The sequence below is a fragment of the Mus caroli genome, chromosome 10 (genome assembly GCF_900094665.2).
Source record: "Mus caroli chromosome 10, CAROLI_EIJ_v1.1, whole genome shotgun sequence".
In the NCBI taxonomy this organism is placed as follows: domain Eukaryota; kingdom Metazoa; phylum Chordata; class Mammalia; order Rodentia; family Muridae; genus Mus; species Mus caroli.
Genome location: NC_034579.1, coordinates 120,058,712 through 120,086,675, shown reverse-complemented (window position 1 = coordinate 120,086,675; position 27,964 = coordinate 120,058,712). Strand labels below are relative to the sequence as shown.

The following is a 27,964-nucleotide window of genomic DNA, read 5'->3' as shown; positions in this document are numbered from 1 at the left end:
TCTGAGGGTTGGTTGTTTTTGTTTTCTTGAATCAGATTCTCGCTTTGTGGCCAAGACTGACTTCAAACGTAAGATCCTCCTGCCTCGACTTCCTGAGGGTTACAGTGTGTGTCAAACTGGTGTCTGTCTGAATGCTAGCGGTCTCAGGTGTCTGTCTGTCTGAGTGCCACCACACTGGTGTCTGTCTGAGTGCCAGGGTTACAGGTGTGCTACCACACTGTGTCTGAGTGCCACCACACTGAGTTCTGAGATTACAGGTGTACACCACCACACTAGTGTATACCTGTTCTTTTTTAATCACCAAATCAGTTGTTAATTGTATGAAGAATTATTTAGGGCTCTAGTAGAACAGTTATTATGTATCCAAAATGGAAGTGTATCTACTTAAATACCATATGTAGGATTTTGTTTAAATTGGTGAGCATGAGTATGTGTGTGCATGCATGTGCATGTATGTGGTATGTAAGAAAAGTGGCTCGTGCAATGGCACACGTGTGGGGGTCAGAGGACAATCTCTCCTCCTGTGACGGATCCAGGGATTGAACTCAGGCCTTCAGACCTGTGCAGCAAGCCCCTTTACCTGCTGAACCACCTTCCAGGCCCTGTATCATCTTTTTTTTTTTTTATGTATGTATTTATGGAAAAGCCCACTCATTCACCAACCAGTCTATTGCATCAGTCACTCCTTTGTAAAAACCCTTTATTGTCGAAGAGGAGAAATAGTATTTTTAATGCAGGACACTACAGAAACCATAATTGATATGGGGTTGAGGCTGTTCATATGCAGCTTCTATGCAGAGTAGGGAAGGGAGCCGACAGGAGGACCTTACAGGCAGGGGAGGAGAAGAGGAAGCAGGAGCAGGCACTGCCTTATGATGCAATCCGGGGTCCAGGGGTAGAGTGCTAAAGGCAAAGATAAACAAATAAAACTTTAAATCACATCGTTGTCCTACAAAACACCCACTGTCCCACCCCCTGAGGGGACAAGGGCTGGCCAGCTTCGGGAAAGGGCACGCCTAACTCTCAGTTGTCCCTGTACCCTTTTGGGCCTGGAGAACTAACTGCTGGCTGTGGGTGCTTGACTCTTTCTCGATGTGCTAAACACTGTGTCTGTCTGTCTGTCTGTCTGTCTGTCTGTCTGCCTGTGGAGCACACACAGAAAGGTGAAGTGGCCAGTTTATATCACCCAGCACTCCCAGGAGGCTGACACTGACACAGCCCACCCACAGTGACCGGTCCTCCCCTGCTTAACCCAGCCCCTGGTCTTCGAAGGCAGCCTCTGAATGGCTTGTTTCCAGCAGCTTCACGTGAATGAAATAAAATGATGCAGTCATCTGTGTTGATCCACTTCCCCTAATCACCTTTAAATGCTAGCCCCCGGGGACTCTACACCCTGTCAGTGAGGCACCTAACAGGCTTAGAACACCGTTGTTGGTGAGATTAGGAAAGCTACAATTACTGCAATCCCTCTGAAAGAGCTTGGATCCGCCAGCAAATATTAAAAGGAGATTTCCACAATGCACTTGCTTTTACCATTTGTATGAAATACTATGGCAAAATCGCACTGTAATTATCTTTACAGCCAGTGGATAACGCCAGAGGAGAGTATATCACACAGATATAGCTACCAGCATAATTATCTGGCCATCGCAGGACTGAAATAGCCATCTAATGAGAGCAAAATGATATGGTGTGCACCGTGTAATCAGCCAGTTACAGTTATTACAACCCTTTACGCCCTCTCGCCCAACAGCAAAAGGGACCAGACCCTGGTCCTGGGGAGTCATGAACAGGTGTTATCAGAGTCAGCTTCTTGGGTCCCTGACTGGCCACCCTGGGGCTGTGACTGGATTCCCAGAGTGAAGAGAGAGAAGCAGGAGGTCGTGCAGGATGGCAGAGGCTCCCAGATCCTTGCTCCCTCCTTGCCTTCCTTCTCTTCAGAAACCAGCAAAAATGAAGGCATCAGCTGAGCCACCATTTCTGTGTGTGGGTAGATGGTGTTAAGACAGAAGCTCTGTGTTTTGACTAGACTTCCCCGAGGAACGTTCACACTGGTGGACAAGTGAGGAATCTCTCGGCCCACTCAGTCCTGAGGTCTGACCTAGATGGCTTTCGGCAGTCAGATAAAAGCCAGCCAGGGGACACATAAGGGCATTCTCTACCCTCCCTCCCCAATACCCAGCTCCCAGACCGGAAGAGTCATAATATAGATGGCGCTCAGTGTGCTGGGAGCCATTGTAAAGGTTTTGTCTATAAAACCACAACCCTGGGAGACTTTATCACCCCACTTATAGTCCAGATGGGGAAACTAAGGCACAGCATTAAGTCACTTGGCCAAGGAGACACAGATAGAGAAAAGCAGGTTTAGGGCTGAGTTTAGATTATGTTCTAATACATCCTGCTGCTCTAAGGGGCTGAGATGTGGTTCCTGGCTGTTGCCACAGACTTTTAGCATCCCTGAATCTCTTTCCTAAATCGCAAGTGTACCTGACGGCATCCTGAGCAGTTTATATCTCAGCACTGTTCAACCTACTTGGGAGGCAAACACTTCAGCTGTGAATAATCAGACCTATAGTGAATGACAGACCATCTCTCCATCTTTTGTATGGATCACAAGAAGACAGTATCCAAAGCAACACGGAGCACTGGAGAAGTCCCACAGGGTTCCTCTCCGTTTCCTAGCACTCACTCTGCTCAGTAATCATCAGAGTCCATGACACCGCAGAAAGAGATGACAGAATGCAGTAGGGATAATTACAGCATGCGTATGTCTAAGAGTCATTGTGCCTGACGCTTGGTGTACCAGGCCCTGTCCACGTATCTGTGTTTTGGGGCAAAGGTGTGTGCATCGGTAGCATCTCTGAGAACCATAGCGAACAATTCCCTCTCCCCTGCCCGTCTCCCTCCAGCCAATAGTACTTACCTTTTCTGTACGGGGGTTTATTTGAGGATGCCAAAGCTGGGGGTGTTCTCTTCAACCACGTCGGTGGGAGTGTCTGGGGTGAAGTAATCGGTATAGTTAGGAAGGATTCCCCTGAATCAGGGCCGGCTATGACAGACAGCTCTGAAAGACAGAGCTGGGAGAATGTGGGGGAGGCAGAACCTCTGTCCCTCTCTCAGCCAAGCCAGGCTGTCCTACTCTGTGCTCAGGGAAGGGGCTGATCCTGATGACTGAAGATCTGAGCTGACTGAGAAAGAAAGGGTCATAGATAGTACAACTGCTCATTTCCTCTCTGATGACAAACTGGGAGGTACTTCTGACCTATCCTTAAGCAGTACCCAGACCCTCCTCTGGGTGTACCCTACCTGGTTGGCTGTTCCTCTTGCCCATAAGTCCCACAAAGAAGTCGTGCATGTCACCTGAAAGAAAAGGCCAGGGTTGTCAACAAACATGCCAAGACTTCTGAGACTGGAATATTGGTTCCCAATCACCAACTCTGGCCCCCATCCAAACCAGGTCTATGTAGGCTACACTGCCCTGGAACTTGCCATGTAGCCCAGGCTAGCCTTGCATTCTCCATTGCCTCCTTAACCTCCTCAGTCCTGGAATTACAGACGTGCCGTGCTATCTGGCTCTTCTTTATCTAGTAAGGAGCCTGAACTCCACAGCTAGCAGGTCTGTTCTCTCTGCCCATCTTCTCTCTTCACCCCTCCCCCCTCCACACACACACGCCCGCCCGCCCGCCCGCAATATACACACATTTCATTCCTTCCCTGCCACAGCAGGTGCTAGCTTAGCATCCTTGCTACCAGGAGAGCCTCTTAGTTCCCAGTGACCAGACAAGACAGCCAGTGTGGGACGGTCTCCTATGCCCCCACACCTGCTTTTCCCCTGTTTTTCCTGCCATCTCCCACTGAGAAAGGCTGGCTAAGCAACTGCAGCTGGCATAGTCTCTGCACCAGCTGGGATGAGACCAGCCAAAATTGCCCATCCACCCCACCCATGCCCGTGGAACTTTGAACACATGGCCAGCACAGATGGGGAAGAAGCTGCTCACGTTTCTGTGGAAGTGATGTCTCCTTGGGTCCTGTTGAAGGCAGGCACACGTGTGTAAAATGGAAACGGAGAGGGATTCAAATCACTGTCCCCACTAGCAAGGACACCCCCACCTCCCTCCCCACGAAGGGGTTTCCCAGGCCAATCTAATCTTCAGAACGCAGGCCCCTTGCCCCTTCCCTCTCCAGAGCCTCCTCCTACCCACGCTAGCCTTGCTCAGCACTTTCAGCAATCCTTCCAGAGAGACGGGACGGCTGTCGTAGAGTCTCCGAAGCAGGGACGGAGGCAGCTGATAGAGATCAGAGTCCTTGTAGGGGAGAGGAGCAGAGAGCTGAGGGATGAGATCCACACCCCACCCACTTGCTCTCTTCCTGCACAAAACAGCCTTACCCCAAGCCCACCACAGCTGAATCCAACACCCTATTTCCTTCAGGATTTCCTCTGACTTATCCTGGAAGAGAGATGGGTGCATGAAGTGTGGCACGTGGGCCAGCAGCAGCAGCCAGCAGTACCGGGACCACGTAGAAATCCAGTCTTACCTGAGACCTCCCAGACAGGACCTAATCTGAGTGTGACCCTGTGGTGAAGCTTGGAGCCACGTGGAGGCTTCCGAGTGGCTGGCCTGTTGGCCTGATTGCCTAGAACTGACTTTCTGAGATGTTGACCACGCTATCTCCCAAGGTCAAGGGTGATTTTCTCCTGGAACACCCCCCCCCAACCCCGTCCCCACCCATCTCTGCCAGCTCTCAGCGACAAAGTCACTAGTTCAAAACCAGCGTGCTCACAGACACGGTTAGTCCACTGAGTGAGCCGTGAACTTGTCACACCCAAGAAAGGCTCAACACACTTAGCAGGTGTCCTCTAATCTGTGACTTGATCCTGAGGTCGGGTGGCATCTTACCACTCTGCCTGCACAGGGTCGAGGCTGTATCTGACACTTCCTGAGCACTGGGGTTGGGGGGGGGGATCTGGTGTAAGTGTTGCCACCTACACAGCTGCTCTGGTGAGCACATGTGTGCTCACGTTCTGGGGGGGGTGTGTGTGTCCCCACCCTCTCTCTGCCCAGCACACAGCTTCCCAGAAGCCACTTTTTCCAAATTGTTCAAATGCTCAGCTCCCCTCCTGTAATGAGATGCTAAACAGACTGGCGCTGGAGAGGCAGTGAGGCTTCACACACTGAATGTGTAATAAGTCCCACCTATAATCATCTTAAAAGCATTTGTACCCATGTAACTGCTGTCAACTCAAAACCCCGGAGAAGACTTCCTCCCTGCGCTCCCCTACACCGACCTGACAAGGCCTATTCTTTTTCTTAGAGGAACTTTGGAAATCCCAGCTCAACCCAGCTTGGTTTTGGATCTCTGTTTTACTAGTCTGACTAAGCGGAGGCTAGAAGTAGGCAGGGGAGAGGGGAGAAGGGGAAGAAGGGTTGGGATCCTGGACACACCTGAGATTGCAAGAGGTGGGTAAGGGGGGGGGGGTTCTGCATCTTGGAAATTAAAGAACATGTGTAACTGATAGCATATATATATATATATATATATATATGGAGAGAGAGAGCACGCAAACTGCTCAGCCCATATAATGCTGAACAACACTCTTTAGGATACACTTTATTTACCAGATATCCAAGACACAGAGGGATACCCTGAAGATAAGATGGACACAGGAGAGGACCAGAGATACAGAGAAAGTTAGAGATGAGATGCCCAACCCTACCCGTCCACATTCTATCCTCCAGCTATCCAGACAGACAGAACCCCAAGTCTCCCTGAGATACTGGACTCTGTCAGGGGACATCTTACCTTACTGAGCCTCCCTCCCTGCCCCTGTGGCTCCTCACACACAGCCCCGAAGGTCCAAGCCAAGCTGAGGGCGAGGACAGCCGCGAACAGCATGGCGCTCCTCATGGTGCCTGAAGGACAAAGCTGAGGAGGAGGGAAGGCAGCTTGAGGAAACACGGGAGGCCTTCCCGACCAGCAGCCGGCTTCCACCATGGCTTTCTAGCCCCGGCTCCCCTATCTGAGCCCTGATCTCAAGAGCGTTGGATGGATGCGTCTCTGAGAAGGAGGTACATCATTTTGGCTCAGCTTCCCAGGTCCCCCATTAAACATCTCCCTGGGATCTGCCCCAACAATGTGCAATAGTGTGGTGCTGGGATCTCCGGGTCCTGAGGATGGTAGACTTACAGGATATACACTGTTTCTTTAGCTCTGGAAGAGCCCCAGATCTTACAGGATATACACTGTTTCTTTAGCTCTGGAAGAGNCCCAGATCTTACAGGATATACACTGTTTCTTTAGCTTTGGAAGAGCCCCAATACTGTTCTACAGCACTACATAACCCAAGACTTATACAGAAACTTTCTGACCTGTCGGAATCAGTCTTGATTCTGGTGCCAGATGCCAAGCATTAACAGCTCCCACCCTGCCAGGCATTTCCCGATCTCCTTTCTGGTGCCCTGCTTGCCCATCAGAGGCTACTGTCCCTTTTGTCCCCTCCTAAATCACACCCCTCATCTTTGGTGCCAGCTTCAGGCTACCGCAATGTCCTCCATGAACCTACCTGTGGAGCTGGATAGCTGACAGGATCAGGGAGCTGGCTGATGCTGCTGCAGAGACAGAGACAAGAGTGCAGGGGCTCTGGAAGGTGGCAGGAACCAGTCCCAGCTCCCTGATAAAGGTTCTGGGAGGGTTTGGGGGAGTCAAGGGGAGGGGCTGAGAGTCACCAATCCCAGGGTGGCTGGAGGGGAGGAGGAAGGCTGGTAGGGGAGAAAATGCAGGCTGCAGTCACATACCCAGACACGCGTGCATGCACACACACACACACACACACACACACACACACACACACACACCAGGCCCAGCAGTGAGCTGAGGTTGTCCAGCAGCCCACTTTCCAGAGGCAGCCAAGGCAGGCACTCTAAGAAATGCTGTAACCTGTGATTTCTCAGAAAGTCACATGCCAGGTCTAGCTCAATAGGTGTGTCTCCTGAACCCCTTTCCAATAAATCATCAGCCCCTCTCCCTTTAAACCTCATTGTTAACTACCAACCTGGAACAGCTCAGACAAGTGTCTCCATCCTTGCCACCACCAAGACCTGAAGACTGGGGGTGAAGCTGGCTTCCTCTGCTCTTCTCCCAGTGGAAGCTCTTCTGTCTCCTGGTCCCCACCCCAAGGGAGATGTAGTCTTCTGCACTGAGACCTCCCTACCTCCCCCCATCCCACCAGTGCTGTGGTCTGCCCTGCCACCCCCACCCTTCTCCTTCCTGACTGAGCTGCCTCAGCTGCCTCGTGCTGGAGTTCCGTCTGAGAGAAAGAGCAAACTCTGCCCATCCTGCCCACCTCTCTCTCACCTTGCTCTGCTTTGCAACCTCGTCTCTTGATTGCTTCCTTTTCCCCTCAAAGCTCAGGCATCTTTTTTTGACCCTTTCAGTCCTCTTTTACATCCCACACAGGTGAAGGGGCTTTTCTTCAGGTTTCTTAGCCCAGGAGAGAGAGAGAGAGAGAGAGAGAGAGAGAGAGAGAGAGAGAGACTGAGGGAAGGAGAAAGAGCCAGCATCAGAATTGGAACTCGGAGAGGGCCAGTCATGCACTCGCACAGCAGCAGCTGGGAGCTGGCCCTAGGGTTTAGATACTCACCAGGAGCTTAGATATGAAGCAGGCTTTGATTCTCACTTCCACAATAGAAATAAAAATATATTCATTTCTGCCGGGCGTGGTAGCGCACACCTTTAATCCCAGCACTCGGGATGCAGAGGCAGGCAGATTTCTGAGTTCGAGGCCAGCATGGTCTACAGAGTGAGTACCAGGACAGCCAGGGCTATACAGAAAAACCCTGTCTCGAAAAAAGAAAAAAAATATATATATATGTATGTATACCCATTTCTCTGTTTAGGAAACTGAGGCTGGGAGGTTTGGCAATACGCTCCAGTGTACAGAGCTACTAGCTAGTGAAGAGCCAGGATCTGGGCTCTCCTTACTCTAAATCTGTCACTGCTCTTACTCCATGGTATGTTGAACTTTGAGGGAGCAGTGTCTCTGTAGAGGGCACAGAGAGCCATCTTTTTGAGTCTCGGAGAAACCCTTTTACACGGGACAAGGAGAGTGCAGTGTGTGCCCCCATTTACTGTAAGTTCCTCCTCCAATCACCCCATTTAAAACTGCTACCACCCCATGTCCCTCCTACTGATACTTTACTCACTGTCCCTGTCAAATGCACCAACTGGCTACGCATTGCAGGGACAAGAATTTTGTCTACTACTGAACCCCTCACCCCGCAGTGTTTGGCACATCATAGATGCTCAATAAAAATGTATGAGATTGGAAGCTAGAGCCAAGGCTTTTGGATTTTGTTTTTGGTTTTGATTTTTTTTTTTAATTTCCACCCCAAACATGAGCATCTGAATTGCTTATTGGGTCTTGAAGTCCGTTCTCCACTCTACACACCCTGGGACTTGGGGTCATAGTGATAAAGTCACGCTGGCTACACAGGGCCCCATGTTCACTCAGAATGTGGGCAGCAGCTGGGTATCAAGGTCTCTTTATGATATGAGAGGCTAATGGGGCCTCATTAAAAGTTTCTCATTACTCAGTTAATTGCAGGATAGTGTGGGCAAAGAACAGGGGCCAGCACCCAGAGTTGTGGATATTTGTTGAGGAGAATAGAAGTGGGGGCCGTTTACATTCGAATTGCGTGGCATGTTCCTTATAGAACTGTTTCTAATCCAACCCTAGATTGCTCTCTCCTCCCCACTTCTGTCCTCACCAACCTGGGCACAGAAGATCAATCTGGGAAGGCCAAAGGAGTTGGCTATGTAAGAGCAGATGTGAGTCCAAAAGCTGAGGACCAAAAGCCTGGTGGCCCCAGCTCTGTCAACGTGTCCCTCGCCCCCCACCCCCACCCCCAACACAGCCATCCCTATCCCAGAGCCCTGACATCAGGGAAGCAGGGCTTCAGCAAAGGTCCACCATGAATAATGTTCTTTGATGATGCTGGAGCTCACAGAGGATGGCAGGAGTCGAGGCTGGGGGGAGCTGATCACCCCTTGATCTCTGGGATTAGTGAAGACTTGAAAGAGTGGATGCCACCCAAGCTAGCAGTAATGGAGGAGGAAGGCTGGAGAGAGCTGGAGCAGGCAGCTTCAGGGTTTTTTTTTTTCCCCACAAATCATATGCAAACGACATGTAAAGTGCCTATTGCAGCCATAAAGTACCCAGGAGTTCTTTTTCTCTTTACATTTCTCTGCTCGAGGCACATCTCAGATGCTGTCACCATAGAGAAAACAGTACATAAAGTTGGGGTCCATAGCGGCAGACACCCCCATCCCTGGCCACACTGTAGGTGTGTCCGCTTGTACAGAGCTGGGACAGGTTAGACAGCCGCTCTCTAGGGCTCATGTGCGCTAGATGATCATCCTGTGCCTGTCCACCAGGTGCTCTGCTGTGGACCCCCTTGGTAACTGAGCCATGTGTGACAGAGAAGGACCAACCAATACCTCCATCAAGACCTAGGAAGAGGCCCTGAGGGCAGGAAATGGAAACTGAGCCTGGACTGTGTTGAAGCTGCAAGGCCCCTAGGATGGCTACTCAGCGGGAAGTCAGGGTGGTCCAGGATGTTCGGCCTGCTGAGGCTGAGGCAACCTACATTGAGAGGGCTGGAGGTGCTGAGGTAGAAGACTGGGGTGGGGCCAGTTGCAGAATCCTGATCCCCGCAGAGGAAAAAGTCAACTCCAGCCCTTTTCATAGGGAGAATGTACCCAGAGCTCCAGAAGAAAGCAGAGAGGAGGCAGGTGAGGCAGGACAGGGTGCTGAGCCCACCCCACTGTCACCGGGGAGGAAGAATGGAGGCTCAGAACCTCCTCAGCCCTCGCCATCCCTACCCCCACCCAGGGAGCTGGCAGCTCCCTCAGCTCTGGGAAAAGAAAAGCAGGACGGGGAGCAGCAGCTGCATTTTCTCCTGAAATTGCTTCTGAAAATGACCAGACACTTCACTGGGAGAGTGACGACAATTTGGGCCCTGGGAGCCGGAGGGAGCTGAGGCGGAGAGCGGGGGCGATCGGGCGTGGGTCACCACCCGCTCCCCGCCAGACAAGATCTTCTGGTTCTGAGAAGTCAAGGTTGGAGTTGTCATCTGGGGAGTGGGAGGCTAGACAGAGCCTGAGCTGTCCCTCCTTCAGACCCAGCCCCCTCAGGACAGGCTCTAGCTCAGGGCCCTTTGCAGCCCAGAGCACGGTACACCAAGCCCGGGGCTTGGGCTTGGGGCTAGAGAGAGATTAATCTGCAGGCAGGAAGGATAGTTAATCAGGTCTCCCCGCCAGCGTGATTACTTGGGCCCGTGAGCTGCCTACCGATGGAGGCTGCAAGGGACCCCAGCCTCAGAACTCATCGAGCTCAGAGCTTAGTGGAGGAGGCAGGGAGGGTGGGGAGGAGGAAAGGAGGAGACTTCCAGAGACAGGAACAACAGCAGCCCTTCCTGCCTCTCCCCGGGTACAGATCTACATTTTACTGCTGTGTGCATCACGTTCCCCGAAGACAGAACAGGGTGGTGAGACAGGACAGACTATGAGGAAAGAGAAAAAAAGGACAGTGGGAAAAGATATAGAGCAATAGCTTTCTACAAAATATTACATACTAACACTGTCAAAAGCCCACACAAGCAGGGAAGGTGAGGCTACATGACATGGTCCATGAGTGATAACGACACAGAAGAAATAACAGAAGACAAGAGGGGTGGAGTCGGTCCTAGAGATGTGCACGTCTGAATTGAGGGTCTACCCCTGCCAGGGGCTGCCAGCTGTGCGTCCCAGCTGTGGGGCATGGAGAGAAGAGGGTTTCTGGGAGTGCTGTCGCCCACCTCTGGGGCAGAGGCTGATGAAGATCCTGGGAGCACTGTCCCTGTGTACCCCAGCTTGCCTCAGCCTGCAACCTGTAAGCCTTAGGCTTCTTTTCAGGCTTTATCTCTTAGAAGCCTTGTCTCCAAGAAAGGCATCCTTGGGTGGTCCCTCCAGGGACACATTTAATGAATCAGCTTGTTGGCCACCTGCGACCTGAGCCCTATCCCAGACTTCTGCACCCCCACCCCAGTGTCTCTAAACTCAGCCAGAGCTCAGCCGGTCAAGGAGGCCAGAGACAATTCTCCTTCTTTTCCTTATTGTCTGTATTATCTGGCTCCCGGGAGCATAAGGGTCGCATGGCATGGGCAATGGGGGTGGAGGGTCCGAGTACAACTCTGTAAAAGTCAAGGAATGGAAGAAATAAACACGCATATGTATCTGAGCAAGGAAAGAAGGAAACGATTTATTAACGGGCAGACGGGCTGAAGCTGGGAGGATGTTGCATTTGGGTAAGAATTCTAGAAAGGTCCAGGGAACAGAAAGGGCATCTTCAAGGGTTCTTCATCTCTGAGTCCCACCTCATGGTCAGAAGAGCGAGACACTACAAAGTTCTGCTCCAGAGGAAGAAACTGCACCTCCAGGAGGCCCCAACCTCCTCACCGCACAGTCACCTCCATGGCATTACTCCCCTTCTTCTTGCAAGTCAGTTTTCTGTTCCCACCCCCCTCGGGGCCCTGGATAACCTTGACAGCCACACTGCCCTCCTTGAACCTCACTGAGAACCTGGAGGGAGAAGAGACAGAGAAACCCAGGCTAGTACCTCCGTCCTCGGCGCCTGCCTCCTCTTCCTGGAGCAAAAACACACTATACCCCCACCCATCTGATGACTCAAAACCTGAGAGAACTTGGTGCATTGAGTCTAGCCGTGGGGAGGGGGGGTGCGGGTGGGGGGGGGGAGGAAACCCGGATAACACTGAGACAAATCCTGGGCCCTGCCCTGGCTCTGTCTGCCTCGCTTTCTGAGTGCACGAATTTCCCGGTCACAATGACCAGTATTCTGGTCGCCTGTCCCCAGCTGCCCCTCATCTCCAGCCCATGGCCTTACTTCTCAGTCACAGTGACAGAAAGCTGCCTCTGTGTGGCATCCAACACTGCTTGGTACATTTTTGTCAGCAGTTCAACCACATGGTCGCTCACTAGCAGGATGTCCCCCTTGGAGACTGCCGATGACATCTTAGGAAAAGGGGGGGAAATTAATAGAGATTAATGCTGCCCAGAAGCCTGAGGGACGTCAAAGACCCATAGTGAGAAATTTAGTTCTAGCATATCCAGCCCACCTCAGCCCCAGGACGCCCACTCCACAGAGACCCCACCTAGGCGGCTCAAATACCTCACTCAGATGCAAGCTAAAGAGCCCGTCCTGGAGGCTGGTGACTGACACCCCAGACACATCCTGCAGTCCTATGACAATCTGGGCCTGGGACTTCTTCGCATCTGTGAGAATCACGTGCCCCTTGGTCAGGAGGAGAATCCGTGCTGATGTCTAGAGAGGAGATGGGAGAGTGATGACAGGCACTGTCACCCAGTCCCACCACTGGGCAAAGCTTCTACAGGTGGGCCTCTGTGGGCTGCAGTAGTTCTTCACCTTGCCATTTCCACGGTTGACCTTCTTCACGGTGTCTGCCACCAGGACAGGCCCCTCCTCCCTGCCCTTCAGTCTCTGCAGCTTGGGGTTCCCTTGCAGCCCGATGTAATCACCACGGAACGGGATAGGCACACTGAGGACAGGTGAGAGGTGCACCATGTAAACAAACCCTTCCTGAGGGCCCTGCTCTTGTACCACATCTTATTTTAGAGATCCAGAGATGTGGTCCAGAATCCATCAGAGGAGAACTACAGTGCGGCGAGCACGCATGCGCGCCATCAAGGAGGGCACAGCTCGGATTCTCCAGTCTTCCCAGGCAACTTTGCTGTGAGTTCAAGCTTAAGAGGTACCACGTGACAAAAATGGCTACAGCATTTGGAGGCCCTCACCTCTGGGGGTAGGAAGCCTTCTTGCCCTTAAGCAGTTCACTGGCACAGAGCTTTTCCCGCAGTATCTGCACCTGCTTCGGGGACAGCTGGTCTCGGAACTTCTTGCACTGTGAGGAGAGAAATCTCAGATTGTGGAGGCGATCTTCAGGGAAAGAGCGAGGAAAGGAGGCAGGAGGACAGGAGGGGAGGAGAGAGCTGGAGGGAAAATGACAAGGACACAGGAAAGGGCCTGGAGGAGTAGTGTGGGACACGGAGGGAAGTGAGGTATTGAGGGGAGAGTAGACACCAGTGAATACAAGCGCCGTGAGAGCACATTGCCAGCACACAGGACCAGGCTTAGCCTAAGTGGTCATCCCACAGTATTTTCTGAATGAAGAATGGATGGCATTATAGCGTGACCGTGAACTTAGTCACGAATGTTATGTGGTTCCCACTTGCAGAAGTTTCCTACAGTGGTGAGCTTCATTGAAACAGAAAGTAGATTATAGGTTATGGAGAAAGAGGTCAGGACCAAGGAACAAAGAGCAGAGTGGGTGGTGGAGTGACCTTGCACCAACCTGGATATTCTTGTTGCCAAAGTTCCAACACTTAGAAATGGAACGTAATTTATGTATATTTTACCACACTAACGAAAAAATGAATCGGGAGGAAAAATAAGAGGGGGGGGGCACAAGAGAGACGGGAGGGGCCTCGAAAACTCCACCTTCCACTGGTAGAAGAGGCGCTGCAGCTCCTGATTGGCTGTGTTGAAGCACCTGTAAGGAGCGGCTGGCCATGTGTTGTCCAACACTTTGGTGGATGGCAAATTCTTCTTCAGATTCAAGAGGAATTTCTGTGTCTGGGTTGAAGGCAGAGTGTTAGGAATGGAAACCTGAGAAGATCCGCCCCGGCAGGCCTGGGGCCCTGCAGCTCAAAAGGACAGTGCCCTGGTGAGAGGGGGAAGCAGAGCTAAGGAGGCGGGACAGACTTGCCTCCTGGGTCTCTGTGGGTGTGCACTGTGCTCCGGGGATGGGAGTTAGGAGTGTGGGAGGCAGTGGGATAGGAGGGCTGACCATAGGGAGTGAGGTGGGCACTCCCAACCCAAAGCTAGTCTCTATATACTGTCCCCTGGCTTTCTCTCCTCTCTTACAGTGACCTACAGTTGGGCTGGTGTGTGTGTTGGTTATTGGATAGACAAATCTGTGGTGCCTGATACCCTCAAAGTCATTCAGAGCCCTCCACTTGGAACCCAGGGTCATGTACCAGAAGCCCCTGGACTCCCACTATTCCAGCCAGCAAGGTTCCTTGGCACAGCCCCCATCTCTTCTTTGCACCCTCAAGGTTAATGGCACTCCACCTGCTCCTGGCTGATCTGATCGCTCAGCTCTGACCACAGGGATTCCTGAAGCCTCCCCAGATGCCCCAGTATCTTCCACATTATCCTCCCAGCCAGTGAGAAGCTGCTGGGTGCTTGCTTTCTCTAGATCGTCAGTGTCTAAGCTGACGATCCTAGAGTCATGGGCTGTCCACGGCATGCCCCACCACACCTGGCCCGAGTCTTCGCTTTTTAACCTAACTGGGGGAAGTGGAGGGCCTGCAGACCAGCGTTGTTAGACGCCTTAGAGCTGAGCACAGATAGTGTGGCACCTTGTCAGTGTCCAGAAGAGGCACCATGGCTAAGGCCCACGGCCAAGTGCCAGCAGCACTGACAGAGTCTGTGACCGGAATTCTTGGAGTGTGATTTATTGAACCACACGGCTCCTGGGTTGACATTCAGCGGAATTCTTGGAGTGTGATTTATTGAACCACACGGCTCCTGGGTTGACATTCAGCAGGTGAAAGGAATGTTGAAAGAAGGGAGATAAGAGCAAAACCAGATAGCAGGCCTCAGGTGTCTAGTGGGGTGGGACAGGACACGGTGGAGCCAGCCCAACAGGCCAGGGTAGCATGGGGCCAGGGGCAGAGGGTACCACAAGGCCTCAGCTTCAGAGCTCCCACTCGTCCCTAGCCACACAGCCCAGGCTTTAGGATGACACACAGGAGTTCCAAAGGAGGGCACTTCATGATCAACTGAGCATTCCTGGTGAGGGTCCTAAGAACTAACAAATCCAGTCACTTGAGGTCAGCTACCCCTTCCTGCAGTCCTCACCCTGGGGCTAATGCCACCATGTCCCCTCCTGTCTGGCCTTTCCCAATGCTTCACTGGGGTCCTGTCTCCCTGTGGCTTTCCCAATATCCTCTCAGAAGTGCCGCCACTCTCTGGCAGACATCCTGCCGGAAGCCACCCACAGCTGGAGGCCTCCTTCTGTCAGTTCCTTCCAGAGATGCCCTCCTCACTTGCCTGGGGCTTCAGAGGAGACAGGAGGAAGATATGACTCCTTCCACCTCAAAATGGCTAGGCTAGTTAATCTTGCCTGTCCTCAGTCCACTTCTTAAGAAGGCTAGACCCGGCCGGTCTCTCGCCAAGTCTGTGACTAAGGCTCAGGTGTACTCCTCAACACAGGACGCAGACAGCATCTCCCTGAGCTAAGCGATGTCTGATGTGACTCCAGCCACAGACAACAGAGTTTGCTCCCATGGAGTGAAGAAGCTCCAAGGAAAGCTCAAAACCACCCCACTCCCCCAAGACGGCCCCAACTCCTCTGCCCTCCCCCACCCTCCCTCCTCAAAGATGACCCCAACTCCTCTGCCCCACCCCACCCCCTCCTCCCCCAAGATGGCCCCAACTCCTCTGCCCCACCCCCACCTTAACCCCACTTACCATGCTCTGGTAGATAAAATTTGCCAAGGTGAGGGCAGCACCTGACCGGAAGTATTTTCGATAGTTCTTGCGGGCCTAGCGGGGATGTGTGAGGAAGAAGTCAGCATGAAGACAGCCTAGGAGAGGTTCTGCTATTTTGTTTTCAACCAAAGTACAGAGTCAGAAAAACAAACAAACAAACAAACAAACAAACAAATAACAAAGGGCTGAGATTATAACTGGGAAACGATATGAAGCCGCCCACAGCTAAGGGCAGAAGCACCCCCAGACCTACAGGCTGGTCTCCTGGATGTGCACCCCTAGCCAGAGCAGGGGGGATGGTCCCAGTGTCCCAGAGTGGCCCTGGGAGGCCTTTTCTCGTGGCATGGCACGGGGGCTAACCCGGCCAAAGCCTTGTGTGGGCAAGGATCCTGCTGCCTTCCCTTACCCTCCAGCCTCTCACGAAAGCCTGGATCAGCAGCACTGACGACCGTATCTTCCCATAGTGCTTCTTTTGCTGTAGGGAGCACACATGGGCACGGTTAGGGAAAGCCACTCGTGTGCCCAGCAACAGGGGTGGTGGCTGACGTGGTGCTTAGGAAGTGGGAGCACCTTGTTGCCCCGAAACCAAGCTGAGATGAGGATCTGGCTCTTCCGCATCTGCTGGTAGTGGGTCCGACAGCGCCAGCCGCGGTAGACCTTCTGTATGAGGGTGGCCAGCTGCTGAAGCCTCAGGCGCCTTTGTTCTTCCAGGTAGAAAAGCTGGGGGGACAGGGGGAGAGGGGCTTGTTCTCGCTTGCACTACATTGAATGCACCCCACTACAGGCTTCCCAGCGAACACCTTCCATGGTCAGTGTCTACTCTAGCAGGCTTACAGTGAGCCCCTAACTTAGGGTGGACAATGTCCAGCACTCAGTTCCCAGGGTGGCGCCCTTCCTCAGGCACCATCCAGTCCTTTATTGAATGCTGCCTTCCTCTTTCTCAGGTGAGCTTATTGAAGCTCCACATTCCACCCCCACCACATGCAGCAACACACGTCGTGACTCACGGTTTTGGGGCTTCTGATGAAGATCTTTGTCTTCCCATAGGCCAGCTCCTCTGATGACAAAGTCAGAGACCCAAGGACCTTCTCCACACCTTCCCTACAGAGGCAGATGGGGAGAGCTGCAGAAGGGTGTGTCAGGGCAGAGTCCTCTCCACATCCCCCTTATCCCTCTGCAGCCCTGTTGAAGAGAAACGTCATTTCCCCCAAGAACCCATCCATCTGCTTCAGCAGATTTGTTCAGTCCCTTCTCCCTGCTGGGTCTTACCGATCATCCCCATTCCAGCGAGGCCAGGTGCTCCGGCTCAGCAATCGGTACCTTTCCAGGAAAGGCTTATAGCCCTGGCGGAAGGCATAGCCAGCCCTGCGCACCCGAACATTCTCCAGCAGCCCCAGGTATCGAGCCTGGACCGTAACCATCTCTGAGGTGAACCTGCCTTTCTGCTGCTGGTCATTGGGCTTTATGCACCTGGTCAGGAAGTCGGGGAACACAGGAGGCTCAGGAGTGGACACCTTGCCAGTGGAACGGCTCTGATCTCCACATGCCTACTTCCCACAACTCCCAGAGGTGGACATCTCAACAGAAGTGAAAGGAGACCCTCTAGCCTTCCAGTCTCACTCTCCTCTGATGCCACTCTGTCAGCCACTGGATGCTCAACTCCTCATCTGGTCCTGTTTTCCCGGAGGACAGAGCCTCTAAAAACCCTGTTCCAAAGACTCCCCAACATGGACATGCTCCACCGTGCACCGCCCCCAGTCCACATGGAGGACGGACGTTCACGGTGTGTCCAACTTTTCACCTGATGTAGTTGGGGTTCTTAGAATACAGGTTCTTCATGAGTACGGCGACCGAATTCTTAAACTGGGTCCCGGCAGTCGGGGGTCGTTTGAGAGACGCTTCCTTGGGGTTCCCCTCTGGGAACAAGGACCTCAGGAGGGGATGCTGGGCCTTCCACATTGTCTGGGATAGGTCTCGGAAGAGTAGGTCATTATTCTTGTCGATGAAGCCGGTCACGTTGTAGGTCACCTGCAGAGGAGCGGATGTGGGTTCAGACCCCCACGGCTACCTTCTGGCACTCAGACCCACCAGTTTCACTGAGAAGTATCTCAGGTCTCATTTCCATACCGGCCACTGCCCGTGGCTCCCACGAAGCCCCACCACATCACCTTGCCCGCGTAGTGGCTGATGCGGAAGCAGCTGAGGCCCATGGTGCGGTCGTACTGGCGCTGGGCATTCTGGGAGACTTTACTCTCGTAGTGACTGTGCTTAGAGAAGAGCTGGTTCAGCTTCGCTAAGAAGGTGGAGTCACTAACCACCCCGGGTCTCAGGCACTCCTCGTCCAGCATGGCCAGGATACCTCGCTGACTCTAGGCCAAGGGAACAGAGTCCATGTAACCTTGACCTGGTCCTTCACAATGTTTCCTCAACCCACTCGAATCCCTTTCCCTCTTGAAAGGAGAGAGAGGGAGGGAGGAAAACTGGGGGGTGGGGTGGGGTGGGGATTCTCAGGCAGTCTGGATAGGGCGGTCCCCAGGGTGAGAGAACAGCGCTCACATGTTCAATGAGGTTACAGATGATGCTGTTGTCAAAGTATTCCACCTTTGTCCACGGTATGCCCTGGCCCAGGGAGACATCAGTTACAGAAACAAGTCCCAGGACATCTTTAAAGAGCCCACCAGACCCAGACTCCCTTAGCCTATCCTACAAAGGAACTGTAGAAAGGCCTCTCACTCAGAAAGGTCTTAGCGTCATTCAGTTTACAACTCATCCCTCCCAAGTTGATGGAGGAAGGAAAAAAAAAAGCCATGTCACAGCTTTTTTTATTTGCAGCCATGTTGCCTGAAGCCCTGCTGTGGAGGCCAGTTCTTGAACTCACAGGGTTTGTGAGACACTCGGCCGCTCACACTTGGAAGTGGACTGGCTTAATCAGAGAGCTTTTCTAACACCTAGCCATGGGACACAGGGGTTTACACTGAGTCAGAGAAAGGGTGTGAGGCTTGGGAGCTGCAGGGCACCGCTGATGAGCAAATCTGGATGCTGCTGCTCTGACGACGGACCCAGCGCCGGGGAAGGCAACAGAGTCTGACATGTTAGATAGAGACGGGGGTTGTGGAGGGTGCCAAGCCCAGGGGAAATGTCCCTTCTCAATCTGTCTCTGTCTGTCACCGGCCAAGCATAGCTGTCACTTTGCTCTTGTCAGGACACAAACACCCTTCTGTCCATCTGTCCCCGGTCTGGGCTAGCCTGGAGTGCAAGGCTGGGGACAGGGCAGGTTGGGGTAACTCAGTACTGCTGAATGCTCAGCTGTGAGAGGGAGACATTTTGTCCTTGTGTTCCCATCTGGGGACAATTAGAGGGAAATTGTGATCCAGGAGAAAGGCATGCATCTGGAAGTCCTTAGCAGGGCGAGAAGGGCCCCCGCGCTCACTTCTCTCTTGTATTCCTCCTGTTCTTCCTTCAGGGTCAGTTCTATGAACACCTGCTGTAGCTTCTCATTGCAGTAGTTGATCACGAACTGCTCAAAGCTGTTATCCTGCATGTAAGGAGGGGGGCTCACTTCAGGTCCTCCTCCCCCACCCACCCACCGTGAGCCTGTCCCCCTAGACGGGGACGCAGGACACTGAGGTTGTCTGGTGCTTTCTCACCTCCAATATCTCAAAGCCGTAGATATCCAGGACCCCCATAACCTTCCTCTTCTCCCCAGTGCCCACCTGAAGGAGAGGGAGGGGCAAGTATGAGGAATGGCTCACTGTGTGAACCAGTTAGTTAGCTGGGATTAGAGTGGGAACAAACAGAATTATAGTATGCTCGACCAAGCTGGAGGGGAGCTTCGGTGTCTCCCTTCTTCACCCTGCGCTCACTGCAGGGCAAGCCAAGGAAAAGAGGGAAGATACAAACAGATTCCACAGTGCTCCCCATAATATGCACGAGGAAGGCATTAAGATGCTCTTAGGACTGTGTTTCTCACACTCCTAATGCAGCGACCCTTTAACACGGTTCCTCGCGCCGTAGTGACCCCCACCCTCACAGTTATGCTCATTGCTACTTCATAAGTGTAATTTTGCTAGTTATGGATTATAATGTAGATGTCTGTGTTTTCCAGTGGTCTTAGGAAACCCCTGTGAATGGGCTGTTGTCTCGACCCACACACAGGTTTTGGCCATCCCTTACATTTTAACATTTTGTAAAAGAAAATCCCATGCCATTTATTACATCATCTGATTAGTTCCAGTGTGGAGAGGAGAAAAAATTCAAACCTTAGAAGAAAAAAAACATTTACACCAGCCAAGATCTAAGTCTCACCTAACCCTGGGGCCTTTCTGCGTGCCTTCTGCACAGACAACACATAAGTGACTGAGCAGCAACAGTTTTACTGTAGCTCAGTAGTGAAGCCACGCTTAGCACAAGAGAGACCCTGTTTGTTTCCTCCCACACCAAAGCCATAAATAAATATTCATTTATTAACTGCTGAGCCACCTCACCAGCGCTCTGTTCCTTTTTACGGCGGGATGACACAGCTACAGAGATAGATTACATTTTGTTTATCTAGTTGTAATCTGATGAACATGGGTCACTTCCATTTTTTTACTATTAATAATTTAGTTATGTATTCACTCACTTTGTATCAGTTTGTAGAGTCAGGATCTCACAGAGCCCAGGATGGCCTGGGAATCACTATTCAGCTCAAGTTGGCCAGAGCTTCCTGTTCCCCCAGCACCTTTGTTTGTTTTGTTTTGTGTTGTTTGTTTGTTTGTTTTGTCTATCATGCATAACATTTCTACAAATGTTTGTGTGCAGCATTCTCTTGAATATATGCCAAGGTGCGGACTGCGGAATCATACGGCAACCATGTGCATTCTGTTCTGCAGTAAGCGCTGTGAAGCAGGCAGACATTCACAGGCATTAGTGGCTGTTGCCAAATCAGGAGCCCGAGCCTCAGTCTCTCTGAGAAGGTGAAAGACCAGTGAATAACTGGATCAGACAGAGGGACTCGAACTCCTAGAAGGAGCTGTGCCTGCCTCCCTCTTCATGACTGTCCTACCAGGCATGTCAGAGAGCAGCCAGAGCGAGAAGGTGAAGCGGGCCTTGGGAAAGCTCTCTGATTAAGCCAGTCCACTTCCTTACCTTGATGCTCTCGTTGATGCGATTCACTATCCAGTCAAAGAGGCGGCTGTAAATATTCTTCGCCAGGGCATCCCGAGCATATAGAGCCTGGGGCGGGAGGGAGGGGGGCACAGTCTCATTACTGTGGCGGCCACAGAACGGTCTCAAAGTCAGCTCTTTCAGGAGGGCTCTTACCTGTGTGACATTCAGCACCGTGACCACCTTCTCTTTGCCTGTCTCCATAGTTCTTGAGCACAGAGCTCTCTCTAGTTCCGCAGAGTTCAAGCCCATCATCTCCCCAATCTCCTGAATACCTAGGGGGACAGAGAAGTACAGTGGGCAGGGGGTGGGGGGGGGGCGAGGCTCATCTCAGTGGAGGAAGGGTTGACCATCAAAGCTGGGGAAGTCACTGCAGTTGACCCAGGAGGAGTTGGGCAAACTGCAGATCAGATTTCCCCCATGTCTCAGCAGATTCAGCTAAGGTTCTGAACGTCTCAGGCCTAGTTTGTTTTCTGAAGCTCATTCTGAAGTGCTTCAGTAGAGTGATCAGCGAGCCTCATTGGAGGAGGCCGCAGGAGTCGGCTACGGGCCAGGCTGGTCATGTTGGACATGGTTCACAAACTGGACTGAGGGTAGGAGACTCATGGTGGGCTCCGGGAAGATAGCACCAACCTTTCCCATCACAGATGCCACTGGCTGGGATCCCATTGGCCTGGAACTCATCTGTCAGCTTCACGTTCCCCAGCTTCAGCACCAGGGCTGTCACCTCCAGCACCTGTCTAATTTCCTCCTCTGAGAAGCCAATCACTGACATTGCATCCTTGGAAAAAGAGCGAAAGTCAAGCTGAGCTAGTGGGGCTGTGGCCCAAGGCCTCCACTCACAAGTCCTAGGCTCAGAGGATGGCCTGAGGGCCCTAGCCTGTCCACGCTGGACACTCACCTGCACAGCCCTGAAGTTGGAGGCGTCGTCCATACCGTTCACCTTGGACACCTCCCCATTCAGGTAGCCGTATACACTCGTGTCCTCCTCAAGCTTTAGGGCCTCTGGGCGCACAGAGAGAGGGTAGGGCCAAATGTTAGCACCTGCTCTCTAGAATGCATCAGCCTGGCACCTCACGACCCTTGCCCCCAGTCATGACTTAGGTTCATCCCTTGCCTTCTTTGGTTGGGGATAACATACTCCTACAATGATAAACGAATTTTTAAAGTGTTTTTTTTTTTTTTTTTTTTTTTTTTAGGGTTCAGTGTTCGTATCTGTTAGAGAATTCCACGAGAGTCTTGCTGGTTTTTATCTCCATCCTCAGGGTTCTTTCTAAACAATGAAAACAACTGAACAAATCCTCTCTCCTGCTCTGGCAAGAAGCTGAGGGAAGAAAAAAACCATACATGTGTGCCCCCAGCTTCACCGTCCCCTGATGTGTCAACATAGCAGTCTGCTCCCCAACCCTAACGCTGCCCCCACCCACCCACCCAGAAGGTTTTCGCCAATGCTGGCTGCTGAGCTAAATGGCTTTCTCGTGTTCCCCTGTGATAAGTGAGAATCTCCCAGCTCGCGTCAGAAGAGCTAGGTTTTTATTTTTTTTCTTCCTTTCTTCCCCCAAAATGAATGATTTGTGTGTTGGAATTGCTTCTCACTGACATGTTACCTGGCTGGAAGACAGGGTTTTTATTTTCACTTTCATAAATGAACCAAGGAACTGTCCCAAGCTGTTTACTAAGACAGGAAGGCTTGGACTGATCATAGACCAGAGGTATGTATGTCAATTATATTTTGTGCAAATGATCAGAGAATCTGAGTAGTGAACCTCAAATGATTTCAGTGGCAGCTCCCTCTAGCACACAGATTCTGAAGTCAGCACTTACTAAGGAAGGGAAAGCTGGAGAGAGAATGAATCAGAAAGCTCAGGTCTAATGAAACCAGGGAGATTCACCCAGACGCAACTTAAAACTAACAGGCATGGACCCAGCCAGAATAAAAGCATGGTGCTTGTGAGTCAGACAAATTGGACAGCATTAAGGCCATTAAGCCAAGAAGGGGAGACTAAGACCTATGCAGCAGTCTGCTGAAGCACAAAGATTTCAAGGAGTGGGAGGAAAAAAGTTACGCAAAAGTCAAGCACAGAATAACAAGGAATCTAAGACAGTTCCTGCCGGGCAGTGGTGGTGCACGCCTTTAATCCCAGCACTTGGGAGGCAGAGGCAGGAGGATTTCTGAGTTTGAGGCCAGTCTGGTCTACAGAGTGAGTTCCAGGACAGCCAGGGCTACACAGAGAAACCCTGTGTTGAAAAAAGAAAAAAAGTGTGTGTGTGTGTTTGTGTGTGTGTGTGTGTGTGTGTGTGTGTGTGTGTTTGTGTGTGTATGGGGGGGGAGCACTCCTTAGGGGCTGGAAATCTACACAGTTAATTCCCCCAACTAGAGGGGAGAGTTTTGAGAGGAGAGCCAAGTGCCCCCACACCCTCAGTGTGTCCACCCAGAGCCACCTCTGGCCAGTCTAGTTTTCAGGCTGCTGAGAACTCTTTCACAGAACAGTCAAGGAGATCCATGCTATCCACTCCCATGGCTATCAGCACAGGCTTAGTGGCCCCAACCATAATGCACAGAAGCATGTCTGCTCGCTCGCCTGCCAGCCCTACAGCACTGGGTGGGTTCTTTGATTGTACACTGCTGTCACTCAGTCCTAACGCAATGCATAATCAGGAGATGGTGGATGGATGGATGGGTGGATAGAAGCTCTATAGAGCTGTCTGAGAAAAGAAAACCGGAATACTACCAGGCCGTGGTGACACGTGCCTTTAATCCCAGTACTAGGGAAGCAAAGGCAGGCAGATCTCTGTGAGTTCAAGGCTAGCCTGGTCTGCAGAGCTAGTTCCAGGACATCCAGGGATACACAACAAACAAAACAACAAACAAAAGAAGAATAAAAAAAGAAAACCAGGGAAGACCCTAGGTGAGGTAGGCGTATAAGCCCAGGCACTGTCGCTGAAGATCTTAGAAGTTCTCAAACGCTCACCTAACCTGCCCGCTTTTCTGTAACTGTCAACAGAACCCCTTCAGGTGAAGGAGGAAGGAAGGTAGCTGGGAATGAATGTCCCAGGCCTGATATTAGCTTGGAGAGAAAGGAAGCAGACAGGGCATAGGGCCAAGGGCAGCAAGGACACAAGGAAGGCGATCTCTGACCCTGAACCAGCAAAGAAGAGAGCAGAGCCACTAGGGGACTAGTTCTCACCCCTGAGCCATAAGGCTCTGGGTGGGAAATGTAGGGAGTAGACATGGTGAGGTGGCTTGAGAGACGGGAGAAAGAGGGTCTCTGGTGATAAGGGCAGGGATGGGGGGGGTGCCCGGGAAGATCACATACTCAGCAGCTGTGCGTCTGCTCCAGCCAGCAGCTGATAGAAGATATGGAAATTCCTCTCCCCTTTGAGTTGTTTCACCACTCGGGACTTCTCAAGCAGATCTGGGAGGGAGTTAGGATGCATCCATCTGAAAGCCCAGGAGACTCTCAGCAGATCCCTCCCATTCCCCAGAGTTCCTAAGAGCTGGGGAGTTTCCTGAAACCCAACAATCCCCTTGCCTGCAGAAGCAGATGGGCATAAAGGGACAGAGGTGGGGAGTGTTGGTGAGGCTTATGGGAGGGGGACACATACAGTTGGTGATGACACCGCCCAGGGGGGACCCTTTGAAGTCAAACTCGATGTCCATGTACTTTCCCTGCATGGAGAGACGGAGAAAGCCTTGGCTGTCTTTCTCCCCCCACATGCGCACACACCTGTGGGAGGGCTTTGTTCTGCCCTCCTTACTTTCAGTCCCACCTCTGCATTCCTCCTGCCCACCCCACCCCAACCCCACCCCCGCCCCATACTCCTCCCGGGCAGATGTGGTCACTCACAAATCGAGAGGAGTTGTTATTGCGGATGGTCTTGGCATTGCCAAATGCTGTGGAAGCAAAGAAAAAGTGAGGGGCCGAAGCTCCCAAGAGTTGGAGCCCAGAGGAGGAAAGACCCGAGGGCACAGCTTCTTCCGGTCTGCTGACCAATGGTAGCTTTTATGCTGAAGGGAACCGGTGATTTTGGAAGAGGGTCTACTAAAGCTAAGGGACTCTGGGGATGAAGAGAGTAGAGAGTAGCGGCTCACCTTCCAGCACTGGGTTTGACTGAAGCAGCTGCTCCTTCACAGAGTTCACCTGCTCTCCTTTCCCACAGACAGCAGCCACGTAGGACATCACTAGCTTACTCGCCTCTGTGTAGGAGAAGCTCTGAGTGAGTCAGGACACTCCCACTCCCCCTCCCACCGTTAACTATCAGAGTCCTTGACCAGGACACAACCGCTTCTACCTCTTTAACTATCATAGAGTCCCCAGCCAGGGCATGCTCACTCCCATCCCATTTAGCTCTGACACCACATCACTAACAGTAAGAAAAACAGGAGGGACTGGGCTGGAGTGGTTAAGAACACTTGCTACTCTGTGTGTGTGCACGTGAATGTATGTGTGTGCGTGTGCACTTGGTTTTTGGACACATTGTCTCTGGATAGCCCTGGCTGTCCTGGGACTTGCTCTGTAGACCAGCCTGGCCTCAAACTCAGAGATCCACCTGCTGCTGCCTTCTGAGTGCTGGGACTAAAGGCATGCACAAATACTGTCGTGTGTTACTTGATGCTCTTGTAGAAGACCTAGGTTCAGTTCCCAGCACCCACATTGGGTGACTCAAAACCACCTGCAACTCCAGTTCCAGAGAATCTGATAGCCTCTTTTGCCTTCTGCAGGCACCCGCATGTCTGTGGTGCAAATATATACACACACTCAGGCATATACATATAGACAGAAAAATGTAAAAAACCCTAAAAAAGAAAATAAGAAAACCCAGAGAGGAAGTAATGGGGACAGAGGACAGGGACAGGCCTGGCTTGGAGAGATAAGGAGGTGACTCCAGACACCATCTCTGGTCTCTCCCAAGCCTTGAGCCTCCTCACCAGTCTTGCCAGCTCCACTCTCGCCTGTGATGAGGATACACTGGTCCCGGTCCCGATCCTTCAGTGACTGGTAGGCCACATTTGCCAAAGCATAGCTTGTGGGAAGGAAGTGGTCAGTGGTCAATGGGAGGCCAGCCCAAGGGCAGCATCTTCCAATCCTTAGCGCTGGGTTCATCCACCCTCCCCATGTGGTCCAGATCAGACAAGAACTGAGTCTAGGAAGGATTCTCAGGGGAAGAGGGATGCTGGAGGACCTCCTTTGGGGAAAGACCGGGGAGGGGGAGAGGACGATGCTTCACGGACACTTGTCAGCCCTCCTCTGGTTCCCTTTACTCACATGTGAGGCTTCAGCTCATAGAAAGTATAGTCCCGGTATTTGGCAATGAACTCTGGTCCATAGATGGGAAGCTGCTGGTAGGGGTTCATCGAGATCACCACATTCCCAATGTACGTCTGGGGTCAGGAGGAGGGTGAGACAAATGAGCCTGGCAGGAGGAATACTGGAAGCCCCTGGGTACCCCCACAGCCTGGCTCCCATGGCAAGCTCACATAAATCTCGTTGTTTTCATAACGGAGTTGGAGGTTCTTGATCAGAGACTCCTCATCTAGGGGCTCCAGGAGGATGAGGTCTTCCACCCCCACGGGACCTTCCAGGAGAGGCATGCCAAGAGGCTAGAGGATCCTAGGAGTGAACACCGTAAATTGCTGCTGATGGCTCAGCTTAAGAGTTAAGTCATGGTGGGAGGGCAAGGAGGCATAAGGGCCTATAAGAGAGCCCTCTTCTTCCTCTCCACAGGAGACCCCTCTGGCTAGAAGGGTCTCTGGACCGACCTGGCCAGCCAGGGAGGTGGAGTAATCCGGGGTAGAGGGTGAGATGGGCATCAGATAGGACTACCTCTGTCTGCCCACCTGGGGGAAGGGGAGCAGAATTGTGCTTAAAGGAGAAGGCTGGAAGAAGGGTGAGCCAAGCTTTGTTCTGCAGTCAGGTATTCAAGGTGCTCTCCCTCCTCCCTCCTGAGGGGGGCGCTCTCTCTGGCTCCTTGCCCCAGTGCTTGTATGCAACCCCTGTCTCAGTCACCTAATCCCTCTACAATGCCCATCTCCCAGAGGTCTCTCTTTCTTGCCATTACCACAGTGACTTCATTTTTAGATGTTGTTGGATAAAGTGATGAGCTCAGCAATGTAAACAAAAGGTCAGAGCTGCCCGTGGAAAATGGGAGTGGGTAGGCTTTCTCAACTGTCAGGTCTCTCGTTATCTCTCCTGCTTCCGTCTTTAGTAGTAAAATCTTCACAGTTTATACCATACCTATCATCTTCTGGCATGGACTTTGCCCAAAGAGACACACCCCATTTTTTAGTAGCTGGTGGGAGTGGGGAAGGAGAGTGCTCCAGGGAGGACTCTGGGGGTTGGGGGGGGGGCGGGGAGAGCTGGGCTGGGCCACATGCTGCAAGCATGTAGCAGGTGTTCCTGCAGGAAATAAAAAGCTCTCCTCAAGCAGACTGAGTGGGCGGGGCAGCAGAAGTAGTACAATGGTCAGTGCCACTCCCTAGAAGGAGTACAACGCATTCCCTCACTCTCTGGCTTCTCTGAACCTAGGGGAAGAACGAGAACAGCATACAGGGCAAGGAAGCCATCCAGGCTTCCTTCTCCTTCATTTTGTTTTCCCCAAGCTCCAGTAACTTCTAAATACCTAGGGCACCACATGAATACTGATGATAGCCGTCTCTAGAAAACACGCAGTGTTCATCACAGGACAGACAGAGCTCTAAACACTGTAACTTGACAGTTAAAATAGCCCACGAAGTGGATACTACTATTAGCCCATATTTCTCAGATTAAAGGCAAGTAGCCATTCGAGGTGGCTTATGCCTGTAATCACAAGATCCAGGAGGCCAAGGCAGGAGGATTGCCATAAGTTTGAGATCAACCTGGGCTGCACAATGAACCACAGACCAGCCTGAAGTACAAAGTAAGATCCAGTCTTTGTCTGCCTCTGTCTCTCCCACCTGCATGTGCGTGTACACACACATCACATGCATGCACACTCGAGAGTACACACACACACACACACACACACACACACACAGAGTCTTTGAAGCAACCTGGCAGGGAAGGGTGTGAAGCAAAGGTAGGGTATAAGAACACAGCTTTGAGTTTGAATTGAGAGGAGTAAAAATATGATTATCTGAAGGTGAGAAAGGGAAAAAAGAAACAGATCCCAGAAGGACAGAGAAGCACCCCAAGGTGACAGGGCAGGGCA

The 27,964-nt window shown here is 52.0% G+C and overlaps 2 protein-coding genes across 3 annotated transcripts; both read right to left on the bottom strand.

Moving 5' to 3' along the window:
• Positions 1 to 683: 683 nt before the first annotated feature.
• Positions 684 to 7,071, bottom strand: Tac3 (tachykinin 3). Of its 2 annotated transcripts, XM_021174976.2 has the most exons (8): positions 7,052 to 7,071; positions 6,563 to 6,608; positions 5,803 to 5,925; positions 4,199 to 4,304; positions 3,999 to 4,028; positions 3,307 to 3,360; positions 2,924 to 2,996; positions 684 to 903 (listed from the first exon to the last, which is right to left on the bottom strand). In XM_021174976.2, exons 3-7 carry the CDS (start codon positions 5,905 to 5,907, stop codon positions 2,941 to 2,943), a joined length of 351 nt encoding a protein of 116 aa, XP_021030635.1. In that variant the 5' UTR covers positions 5,908 to 5,925; positions 6,563 to 6,608; positions 7,052 to 7,071; the 3' UTR covers positions 684 to 903; positions 2,924 to 2,940. The 2 variants fall into 2 exon arrangements, with proteins under 2 accessions (XP_021030635.1, XP_021030636.1); XM_021174977.2 differs by lacking the exon at positions 7,052 to 7,071 and having other exon boundaries at positions 692 to 903; positions 5,803 to 5,945; positions 6,563 to 6,651.
• Positions 7,072 to 11,268: 4,197 nt separating this feature from the next.
• On the bottom strand, positions 11,269 to 26,452 carry Myo1a (myosin IA). The gene is made up of 27 exons (XM_021174181.1): positions 26,253 to 26,452; positions 26,041 to 26,156; positions 25,704 to 25,798; positions 24,867 to 24,971; positions 24,622 to 24,668; positions 24,380 to 24,443; positions 24,091 to 24,189; positions 21,675 to 21,778; positions 21,407 to 21,554; positions 20,930 to 21,048; positions 20,756 to 20,842; positions 19,276 to 19,341; positions 19,059 to 19,163; positions 18,185 to 18,247; positions 17,797 to 17,997; positions 17,430 to 17,656; positions 16,898 to 17,098; positions 16,636 to 16,729; positions 16,199 to 16,348; positions 16,035 to 16,103; positions 15,608 to 15,682; positions 13,571 to 13,705; positions 12,868 to 12,974; positions 12,479 to 12,611; positions 12,224 to 12,376; positions 11,939 to 12,066; positions 11,269 to 11,616 (listed from the first exon to the last, which is right to left on the bottom strand). The coding sequence occupies exons 1-27, from the start codon at positions 26,364 to 26,366 to the stop codon at positions 11,490 to 11,492; spliced, it is 3,132 nt and encodes a 1,043-aa protein (XP_021029840.1). The 5' UTR covers positions 26,367 to 26,452; the 3' UTR covers positions 11,269 to 11,489.
• Positions 26,453 to 27,964: the final 1,512 nt, after the last annotated feature.